General features: G+C 47.4%; 2 protein-coding genes across 3 annotated transcripts; one reads left to right on the plus strand and one right to left on the minus strand.

Moving 5' to 3' along the window:
• Positions 1 to 1,168: 1,168 nt before the first annotated feature.
• On the plus strand, positions 1,169 to 5,382 carry LOC123102668 (uncharacterized). Of its 2 annotated transcripts, none has more exons than XM_044524092.1 (5): positions 1,169 to 1,386; positions 1,471 to 1,749; positions 2,425 to 3,433; positions 3,725 to 3,873; positions 4,929 to 5,382. In XM_044524092.1, exons 2-5 carry the CDS (start codon positions 1,526 to 1,528, stop codon positions 5,023 to 5,025), a joined length of 1,479 nt encoding a protein of 492 aa, XP_044380027.1. In that variant the 5' UTR covers positions 1,169 to 1,386; positions 1,471 to 1,525; the 3' UTR covers positions 5,026 to 5,382. The 2 variants fall into 2 exon arrangements, with proteins under 2 accessions (XP_044380027.1, XP_044380028.1); XM_044524093.1 differs by having other exon boundaries at positions 1,220 to 1,391.
• A 1,633-nt stretch (positions 5,383 to 7,015) lies between these two features.
• On the minus strand, positions 7,016 to 8,872 carry LOC123106724 (pentatricopeptide repeat-containing protein At4g02820, mitochondrial). Its single transcript, XM_044528813.1, has 2 exons — positions 8,541 to 8,872; positions 7,016 to 8,429 (listed from the first exon to the last, which is right to left on the minus strand). Exons 1-2 carry the CDS (start codon positions 8,811 to 8,813, stop codon positions 7,170 to 7,172), a joined length of 1,533 nt encoding a protein of 510 aa, XP_044384748.1. The 5' UTR covers positions 8,814 to 8,872; the 3' UTR covers positions 7,016 to 7,169.
• Positions 8,873 to 11,175: the final 2,303 nt, after the last annotated feature.

Genomic DNA, 11,175 nt, shown 5'->3' on the forward strand with positions numbered 1-11,175 from the left:
TCCCGTTAAATAGACGGCTTGTTTATACGGCTAGGGGTGTGGATGTAAAAATACCCTGGCTTTTCGCATTTGTTTAAACACGTGGAAGACGGCCATTATTGGGCATGGAAGCCGAGGAGCACTACATTACAAAAATCGGACATTATTTCTACAGGTACACAAGATTTGGAGAAGAACCCACCTTGCAATGCCGAACAATCTGCACACCGGACTCATCGTCATTGAAGCCTGGTTCAGGGGCTACTGAGGGAGTCCTGGATTAGGGGGTGTTCGGGTAGCCGGACTATACCTTCAGCCGGACTCCTGGACTATGAAGATACAAGATTGAAGACTTCGTCCCGTGTCCGGACGGGACTTTCCTTGGCGTGGAAGGCAAGCTTGGCGATACGGATATTCAAGATCTCCTACCATTGTAACCGACTCTGTGTAACCCTAACCCTATCCGGTGTCTATATAAATCGGAGGGTTGTAGTCCGTAGGCAATCAACTCCATACACAACAATCATACCATAGGCTAGCTTCTAGGGTTTAGCCTCCTTTGATCTCGTGGTAGATCTATTCTTGTACTACCCATACCATCAATATTAATCAAGCAGGAGTAGGGTATTACCTCCATCGAGAGGGTCCGAACCTGGGTAAAACAAAGTGTTCCCTGCCTCCTGTTATCATCTGGCCTAGATGCACAGTTCGGGACCCCCTACCCGAGATCCGCCGGTTTTGACACCGACAGCGAGGAACATGACTGCGAGAGCAGCGGGGAGACGAGGCGGCGCCGATTGGGCGGCCGACGCATGGAAAACGTTGCCAAGGGCTGTGGCGGCTCCATGGCGGCGTTTGAGGGGCGCAATGAGGCGAGACGGCGCGGGGTTGGAGGGATTGGCGGCGGCGATGATGCAGAGGGGTGGCGCAGAAGGGGAGGAAGTTTTCCTCCCGTCAAATCGCTCGTTGGACAGAGGGAGGGGCAAAACGGAAAGGAGGGACCGGATGCTGGCCAAAATACGAAGGTCACCGCGAAAAAAAAATGTGCCATGCCGATATACGGGACCTGGTTGGGTTGATTTTTCATTTCGGTCCTGTATATTGGCGGTTATTTTGCGAGATGTGAGATATAGTACACTGGAGTTTTTTTACTGCTAGAGACGCCGGGGAAAACCTAGGACGAGGATTGAGGAGGCGAGATCCTGGACCGCGACCGTCCCGTCCCCTCCTAAAACCCCAATCTTGTCGGGTTACGCGCCCTCATTTCCATTCCCCTCCCCCTCCTCCGCCGGCGCCTCCTCCTCCGCCTCCCTCCTTCCCATCCCACGGCGCACAAAACCCTCGACACCCTCATTTCTCCCGGCCTCCTTCCGTTCCGCCCGCGCCCCCACTTTGTCGCTTCTCTGGGTGGGGTGGTGTCGCGTTTCTTCCTCTTCCCCCCTTTCTCTGGTGGTGGCTCCTCCGGTTCTCATGTGCCTTGTTTCGCCGCAGGTGCGGGCGGTGTGTGCGCCTAGGGCGGTGGTCATTTTTGCTGTCTGCGAGGAGGATGCAGGCCACCGGGAGCGTGACCTGGGTCGTCGGCGCCCAGGCGTCCGTCTTGGGGAGATGCAGCGGCGGGGTGCCCTACCCTTCGTCGTCGTCTTCTGCTTCCTCTGGTAGGTCCCAGGGGCTCGGCACGGTGCGGTGCTGCGTGCAGGCGCAGGAGAAGAAGCCACGGGTGAGGAAGACCAAGGAGGAGCGGAGGGAGATGGTCGAGTCCTTCGTTGACATGTACTGCCCCCATCTCTTTCCCTCTCGCCTCAGTTAATTGTAGTTTTGAATTCTCTGTGTGTAGGTCTGTACCGTCTACTCCCTCCGTCCGGAAATACTTGTCATAGAAATGGATACAAATAGGTGTATCTAGAACTAAAATACATCTAGATACATCCATTCCTTGGACAAGTATTTCCGGACGGAGGGAGTAATTAAGATGCTCATCCTTCTGATTGTTGGTGCTAAAATGAAGTTGCTAGTAGGATTTAGTTCACACGTTTGGTGCCCTCTGTTTGTTACTAGGATTTAGTTCACACGCTTTGCGATTGTTGGTAGTTTGTTTTACAACCTTTATAGGAAGTTTGCGTCGCAAGCCTACTTTTCTAGCGCATTGTTTCTTAGAATCATGATTTAACCTATATGTTCTATGATTCTGATTATGTTTTTTTTGCGGCGTGATCTAGACTATGATTTTATCCACTGTTTCTTATTTTTGCATTTTGGTTTATCTGATTGGAATGCGACGGTGTGGGAGTGTGTCTTTCTCTTGAGCCTCGTTTTGCACGAAGATTTTATAGAGGTTAAAGATATGAGCAAACCAGCTTTCCCCGTTTCATCATATGTGCTTTGTGCATGTCGAGTATTTCTTTTCCTCGTAGTAATCCAATTGGCGCTGCTGTCGTCTCATTTCAGGTATCGGGTTTCAAACAACGGGAAATTTCCTTCAGTCAATCTTACACACAAGGAAGTTGGAGGATCATATTATATAGTCCGTGAAATTATGAGAGATATCATCCAAGAGAACAGAGTTCTTGGCCCTGGTGACTTGAATGCTAAGACGTTGAGTTTTCAGGATTGCCCTGATTCTTCAGAATTATCAAATAGGCATGAATTGGGCCAAGACAACATAGAGATATTAGATATGTCTGATGGGTATCATGGCAACAAAGATTATGTGCTGGAAATGTCTGACAAGGATGAAGCATTTTCATTGCAAACGAACTTCATCAGCACTCAACAGTTACTGACCTCATCTGATATCTTGGAATCTGGTATTCTGAACAGTGTACTCCAAAATGGGAATGTAGCAGATGCAACATGCTTGGAGCCAAACCTTGAGAAACAAGACGAAGCCTTGCGTGGGAAACCAAGGGAGTCTCAGACTAATAGTTCTGAGATGCAAGCCCCATCTCTTGCTCATGTTTCTGATTTGCATAAGGAAATTGAGGTCACCAATGCAGGGGATGAGCATGAGGAAACAACCAGTAGCATCACTGATGAAGTCACTCTTTCCCCAGAACGTAGTGTTGTTTCTCAAACAAATGGTGCACTTCTACATGAGCATGTGACATCACCTGACGAATGTGGTGTCACAACTAATACTGCTGTTGATGAGGCTATTGTTTTCTCAGAAAATAATGGCGTTCTTCAGACAGATCAGATCCTTATACAGGAGCATGAGATAGTACCTGAAACATCAAGTATCGAGACAGAAGTTGTTCAGGTTGCAGATGGCCAATTTAGATCTGCAACACCTGCAACTCAAATGGATGCTTATACCTCGAATACAAGTGCAGCAACAATAGAATCAGCTGTGTCCATTGATCATCATGATGTGGTTGAGCGACCACTGCTTGGTGCCAGCCCTAACGAACAACGAAAGCCAGAAGATCTTGCCTCTCGACCAGCAATGGATACAAAGGTTAGTCCATAAGTCTATGCAGTTTTTTACAAGAATTTCACCATCTTTACTAAACTGTGCATAATCATGTGATAAGATTGTATGGTTGTATGTATCAATGTATCATAGCCTTTATGGAATCGCTTATCTTCCAGTGACCATTATCTCTCCTCTGACATTGTTGTGTTTACTGATTTATTCTATGTCCTCGAATGACACACTGTGTTTACTTTTGCTTGGACCATTTTTTCTTGTAATTTATTTGCTGCATATTTTGGTATGTCCAATTCATATTATTCTGCATCTTTTCAGGGTTTTCTGCAAAAGGAATACAACCACAACACGGTAGAGAAAGATGTAAGTGAAATCAAGAAATCGGTATCTGGCATCACAGAAGAAGAGCGTGAGGCAAGCAAGGCTAATCATGAACATGGGATAAGTGCGACAACAACGATCGGCAGGCATGCACTTTGCATTCTGACATTGCGTTGCATGCTTTACTTACTTACGAAGCCTTTTATCCCAAACAAGTTGGGGTAGGCTAGATATGAAACCCTTTCACGAGGACTTCCCAGGAGGTCACCCATCCTAGTACTACTCTCGCCCAAATGGGTTTCATACCCAAAAGACTGGCTAGTTTTTACGTTGGCTCGCCAAGCCTATCACAACCCTTAGATATGAAACCCTTTCACGAGGACTTCCTAGGAGGTCACCCATCCTAGTACTATTCTCGCTCAAATGGGTTTCATACCTATGGGACTGGCTAGTTTTTACGTTGGCTCGCCAAGCCTATCACAACCCTCCTCCTCTACCCGGGCTTGGGACCGGCTATGCCTAGAAGACATAGGCGGAGTTGCGTTGCATGCTTACTGTTTATAATTTTCTGCATACATCGCAAAAGGCCATAACATATTAGGTAAGTAAAAAATAATAATCAAAATTCATCATGTTTCTCATCTTCCTGTACCTGTTAAAGCTATATTATGCATTTTGTTACATGGTTTACATCCTGTAGAGGTATTGTTTGAATCAGTGCACGTAATAATGTAAACTCATGTGAGGTTACCCTGCACATCTTAGCGCGAATTGAGGCAAAAGTGGAGCTTCGGAACAGTTATAGGTGATCAAGCTGCGAAATAGCATGCTAGTAGATACTCCATTGATAACTGCATTTGGCATTCTGTCAGCGGCACATGATGCAGTAGTTATGTGCATGCGCGAGATTTTTTGTGGGGTGGTTAGTTAGTGAAATGCCATATCGCATATTTACTGTCGGAGGAAAGAGATGTGGTGACTGCCAAGTGCAAGGAAAGGAAGAAGAAAAGCATAAAATCAGATTACTTGGGGTCAACCATGCCAAATCACATCTTGCTTACTTTCCCAGGAATGATTAACCCAGCTCAAAAAAAGGGGAATGGGATTAACCATGCCAAACGTTTAATAACTTACACTTTATATATTCAACAATGCATCATGACCTTTTGTCTCTCTCATGTTCTGCTTTAATGACCTGCAGGAGAACTGGGAAGGAACAGCAGAAGAAAGAGGACAACCTATTTTGGCTTATCGTAAGGGCATTTGTTGTTTCTATGTCCAAGTTGTGGGCAAAATGAGTGATGGGCGAAATGCATCTTCATCTGGTACTTCCTGGGATGTCTTCCTGCCTACTAGGAAACGAGAAGCGCTTTGCGGAGCTCCAATCTCCCTGATGCATATAGATGTTCTTCTTGCGCAGCACTTTGGGTGTTTTGTTATGCTTGGTTTAGTTTATAGCCTATTTTTGTAGCTCAGATGTATCTTTTGGTCAACTTGCTCTGCTTTGTCAAGTTGACACTGCCAACTCTAGAGAAGTACTCAGGAGTTTCTTATTTTGTAGGAGTAAGATCTGTCTTGAGCTCTGAAAGCAACAGTTCGTACATTCTCTGATTTAATCGAGCATGAATGATTTCCTGTTGACTTTTCTGCAATTATGGAAGCTTGTTCCTTTAGTCACAGCAGAGCAGCATTTAGCAACCGCCTCAAATATATCCTTGTGACATATGAACCTATCCAGATTCGCACAACTTTTTGCTCTTGATACACAAAACCCATAGAGTATTTTAAGCACAGAAATGAACAAATTTCATACTCCCTCTGTTCACTTTTATAAGACATTTAAGACAGCACATAAAACAGTTCAATTTCAGCTGTCCTAAATGACTTACAAAAGTGAATAGAGGGAGTACTTTACACTTGAATGTAAGGGTACTGCTCAGAGTTAAAACAGGGTCACTTTATACAAATATATAACTTATGTACAATTCCATTCATAACTAATCTTGCTGTGTTTGCTACTACCTCCGTAAAGAAATATAAGAGCATTTATAGATCACTAAAATAGTGATCTAAATGCTCTTATAGAGGGGGTACTTCGCTATAACTAAAGGATGACACATAGATCGGCTTATTTGGAGGAATGGAACCAACAACATGGGAGAAAATTGCAACATACAAATGGTATGGGTAGAACTAATGTAAATCCTATTTGGGGTAGGATTTGGAAATTATCTTGTCCAACAAAGGTGAAATTTTCCATTTGGCGTACTTTGCATGAAACTCTCCCGTGTTGTGTTACACTTGCTAATAGACATATGAAAGTTTTGCCCATCTGCCCATCATGTTTGAATGGACCAGAAGATACAGAACACGTGTTGTTTCTATATCAGAGGGCGAAAGAGGTTTGGAAAAAGCTGGGGTTGTATGAGATGGTTAGGAAAACTTGCGTTGTTGATCGTGCAAGCGATTGTATGAGATGGTTAGGAAAGCTTGCGTTGTTGATCGTGCGGGCGAGGCGGTACTTGAGTTTTTACTTCTTATGCCAGATCAAGATTTAGCTATTTTGGGCCTTCAGAATGCACGTGAACTGATTGCTATAACAACTTGGTATTTATGGTGGGATACACGTAAGCTGGTTCATGAAGAAAAGTCTCAAGATGCGTACCAAACTTCAATGGGGGCTCGTGCTATAATAGCAAACTATGTTAATGCCCACTCTTCGAAGGTAATTAGTAAAACTGGGGGATGTAGCAGACCTCTTATAGGTTTTGTTAAGCTGAATGTTTGATGCTTCTTTCAATCATGGTCTGCTTAGAGGCACAACGGGGGCTGTTCTTAGGGATGATAAAGGAAGGTTCATTGTTGGTGGAAATTGGAAGATTGATTGATGTGCTCATGTTTTGACAGCAGAAACATTGACCCTAAGATTTGGCTTATTACTTGCACAAAAGACGAGATGCAATCGTCTTGTTATTAACTCAGACAATATGAAAGTGATTGACACAATAAAGAATGGAGAACATTCCGCAGGAGCGGCGGCGGCAGTGTTTGATGATTGTTTTTTTATTCCGTGTGATTTCCCTCTTATTAGTTTTGAACATTGTAATAGGGAAGCAAATAAGGTTGCTCATGAACTTGCTAGGTTAGCGAAATTTTCTGTGACAAGGGATTGGTTTGAGGAGCCTATGTTTGAAATTGTATCTTTTCTTATTGACGATGTAACTATTATTTCCAATTAATAAAGTTGACGTTTTATTAAAAAAAAGGATGACACATAAAGACTGTTAATTATTCAACTCCAAGAACGGAAGCTACGTATTAGTTAAGTTTATGCCTGCCATCATTCTGCTTCAGATTTGTAAATCCAAATGAACCATGACAGGTCATATCAACAAGCATCACATCCTGGAGCGTCCAATCTAACACAGCCTATTATTACATCTCAAGACATTATTGTTGAAACTTCACCAATTGGGTACTTGCTAGTCGATTTCAACAATCTCCTAGTTTCGTCATCCATTGAGACCTTATCCTCGTCCATTCGTTCATCAATTATCAGAGGCATCATTTCAGCTTTAGCGTACGTGCGCAGGACTGAGTTATATATCTCAGTTGTGACATAGCCTGCATCTCTAAGCACAACGAGGAGCTCCTCTGCAGCTTCAATGTCACCTCTCTTCTCAATCTGCGAAAAAAGAGCCGCGACGAGTTGCGGGTTTGGCTCCCATTTCTCCAAGCTTGACAATGCTTTCTTAAGGCATTCCATAACTTTGGCCGTCCTCTCGTCGTTGCCAAGGTAACCCCAAACGAATAACTCCCAAGTGCTATAGCTGGGCTTGACTCCTTTCTGCACAATGTATTGAAGAAAACTCTCTGCCTTCTCCATGTTGCCATTCTTGATGTAAAATGAAAGGATGGTGTTTGGGATCCTTGAATCTTTTGTTCCTGACTCTGACTCCCATTCGCCGTAAACGCACTCTGCTGCTGCAATATCGCCAAACCTTGTAAGCGAAGTAAGCATGCACTTGTACTCGGCGTCACTGAACTTCCTGAAGGTTTGTCTCATCTTGCTCCACACCCTGTCCAAGTTACCTCTATCTGACAGGCTTGCGTACATGGTGAGTAGTGATGAGTAGGCGGCTCGCTCCTTCCTGGAGGCCCTCTTCTCCATCTCCACAAGCGCATCCCGGCCTTTGACATGAAGACCGGCATTGATGTAAATGCTGGCCAGCAGGCTGAAGGTCATCCAGTCAGGGACCACCCTGTCATCTTTCATGAGATCAAAGACCTTCTCCGCGCTTTTCACGCTGTTGTTCCTGGAGCAGTAGGTGAGCCATATGTTGTACGTGACCAGGTCTGGGATGGTGTACCTCCTGAGCTCCTTGATCATCTCGGGCACCTTCTCCAGCTCGCCGGTCGACATGTAGAGCGACATCATGTGGTTGAATGGGAGTGCGCAGGTGAGGTACCCTGCGCCAGCCATCTCCTTGAGCATGGCCTCGGCCTTGTCCCGGGCGCCGTGCTGCACGTAGGCGTGCAGGAGGGAGTTGCAGGTGGACGGCCCCTTGGCCCGCTCGGGGACGTCCTCGAAGAACTTTTCGGCGCTGGCCAGGCCCCGCACCTTGGCGACGAGGTCGAGGTGGACGGCGTGGTCCCCCGGCAGCAGCCTGATCTCCGGCTGCGTCCTCATCCACTCGCAAATCTGCATTCGTGGCGGGGCGGGGCGGGGTCAAGTCGACAGGCAATACGGCAAACAGTTGGCGGGCGGGCGCGCGCTGCTAGGTGCAACGCGTTGGCAATGGCGCGCGCGTACCTCGAGGGCGTGCTTGAAGCGGCGGTACTTGCGGAGCTCGCGGACGACGCGGTTGAGCTGGTACTTGTGCACCGCCCGGCCTTCCTCCGCCCATCGGCGCAGCACCACCACCGCGCTCCGCTTCGGGTAGATGAGCTTCAGCAGACGCTTGCCCAGCGTGTCCCCGCCCCCGCCGGAACTCGACCCTCCAGTTCCTCCTGTTGACGCCGCCGGGGCGGAGGCGGACAGCAGCCTCGCGTAGCCGGCGGCGGCCGCTAGTCGGCGGGAGAGCATCGCTTCGCAATATAGGGAGAAAAAAAAAATGTCCTGTTCGCTTGGAACTAACGGGCTAGCGAATATAGGGAGAAAAAAAAAGTCTAATTCTCAGGCCTGGTACTGGGAGGCCCATCGCAGGCCCACATAGAAAAAGGGTGCTTTGTAGTGTCTGAATCAGGATCATGAATCTCCACATGAAGGATTATCAACAAAAAGAAGTGCGTGAACACGATAAAATTTCACAAATCCTACCTAGTAGGCGCAAAAATGACGGTGAAAAAAATCTCATAATTTGGAGTCATCAGGATCATACACACGGTAACCAACAACAATCTCTAGTAGTGTGCTTGCACAGCCAGCTCCTGAGCTAGAGCACTCTATGGGGTTTGCCATGGCGACAAACTCAACACCCTAGCCTTGTTGTCCAGCAGGTGGCTCAAAGCTGCCATGAGAGCCTCATCGCAGAATCCACCTTGCTCCATGACGGCGTTGTCCAGGTCAGCGTGGACGTCGATGGACTTGCTCTCCCTAATGGCGGTTGCCACCTCCTTCACGGCCTCAGTCATGCTGGTGAAGACACTGATCTCCTCCTTCATTAGGCCGCCCCTCTTCCTCTTCCTATCGACCACAGGGACATTCTCAAAATGGCTTGTTAGAGCCATCAATGACTGCCTCTACGTCCTGGGTGCCTGGGAACTCCGCATGGGCGAATCGAGAGGCTCACCGGAGCCCATGGCATGCTTACTGGCTGCCAGCCCGAAGGAGAAGACATGTTGCATCTAGTTATAGTTCTGGATGGGTGTGTTGAGGAACTCAGCGTCTTTGGGGTGGTCCCAAGAAAGAAGCACAAAAGTTGTTAGTTACGAGTAGGCAATGGTTGTCGGTGTGAAAAATAAGGGGCAGTGAGCTAACCGTGACATGGCCGATGTGCTCTGCCTCCAGAACGATCGAGCAAGTGTTCTAACCCCATGAAGTGCCTGTAAGGTCTTTGAGCTTGGAGCTCATCGAGGGGGGCTGGGAGTCCTCGACGTAGGACGCATCGAACTGGCTGTCGGACAGGACAAGGGCCTGACTAAGATCTTGCATGCGTGGTCATGTCCTACAATCCTAGCACATATTGATAACAAGCATAACACATTGTCAAGCCCGTGGGACAGGGGGTACCCATGCCCGTCTGCCTGCGGCCCAAGGCATGGCGCCTGGCGTGGGCCCAACACGGCCCATCTTCGGGACTTCACGAGCAGGATCCTCGCGAAGCCCCCCCCGCCTCACGAGGTGGGCATCGGCAAGCATCACCAGGAGCTCCCCGAGGGCCTCGCACCGGGTGGCCTCCTGATACGTCTCCAACGTATTTATAATTTTTGATTGTTCCATGCCGTTATATTATCATTCTTGGATGTTTTACAATTATTTTATAGCAACTTTATATTATTTTTTATGACTGGCCTATTGACATAGTGCCCAGTGCCAGTTGCTATTTTTTGCTTGTTTTTACTTCACAGAAAATCAAATAACAAATGGATTCCAAATGCAGCAAAACATTTTGGAGAATTTTTCTAGACCAGAAGACATAGGATGGACCAAAGAAGTACCGCAGGGGTGCCCCGAGGGGGGCACAACCCACCTGGGCGCGCCTGGGGGCCCAGGTGCTCCCTGGTGGGTTGTGCCCACCTCGGTGGCCTCTCGCACCGCCTCTTTGCTTTATAAATACCCCAATATCCCAAAAACCCTAGGGGAGTCGACGAAACACAATTCCAGCCGCCGCAAGTTCCAGAAACCACAGATCCAATCTAGACACCATCACGGAGGGGTTCATCATCCTCATTGGTGCCTCTCCGATGATGCGTGATTAGTTCATTGTAGACCTACGGGTCCGTAGTTAGTAGCTAGATGGCTTCCTCTTGTCAGAATCGGGACTCTGTAGACCCAAGATAGATTTGAACTCTGGAGTGCGTGCGAATAACTCAACCTCCATAGTCTGCCAACACGTCGATCCCTTGGCCTAGATCGATGAACTAGAATGGAAAGAGACACAACGGTTTACCCAAGTTTGGGCCACCTTGCGGTGTAATACCCTAGTCCTGCTTTGTGGTGGATTATCCTCGAGGTGGGCTCAGGATGAACTGGTACAGAGGAAGAACAACCCCAGGAGGTGTGTTCTTATGCTTGTGTGAGCTGGTGAGGGTGCGGATGGTCTGAATGACCGTCCCCTTTTATGGTGGTGGCTAGGCTATATTTATAGTGGCCTTGGTCCTCTTTCCCAAAACGAAGGCAGGAAGGGATCCCACAACGACCAAATTCAATGGGAGACAACTAGTACATCTTATCCTGATGAAAGGTGGTCTTTGCCTGCAAAGCTTCTGGTCGTGACGCCGTGGTG

This window comes from Triticum aestivum, chromosome 5A, assembly GCF_018294505.1.
Source record: "Triticum aestivum cultivar Chinese Spring chromosome 5A, IWGSC CS RefSeq v2.1, whole genome shotgun sequence".
NCBI lineage: Eukaryota > Viridiplantae > Streptophyta > Magnoliopsida > Poales > Poaceae > Triticum > Triticum aestivum.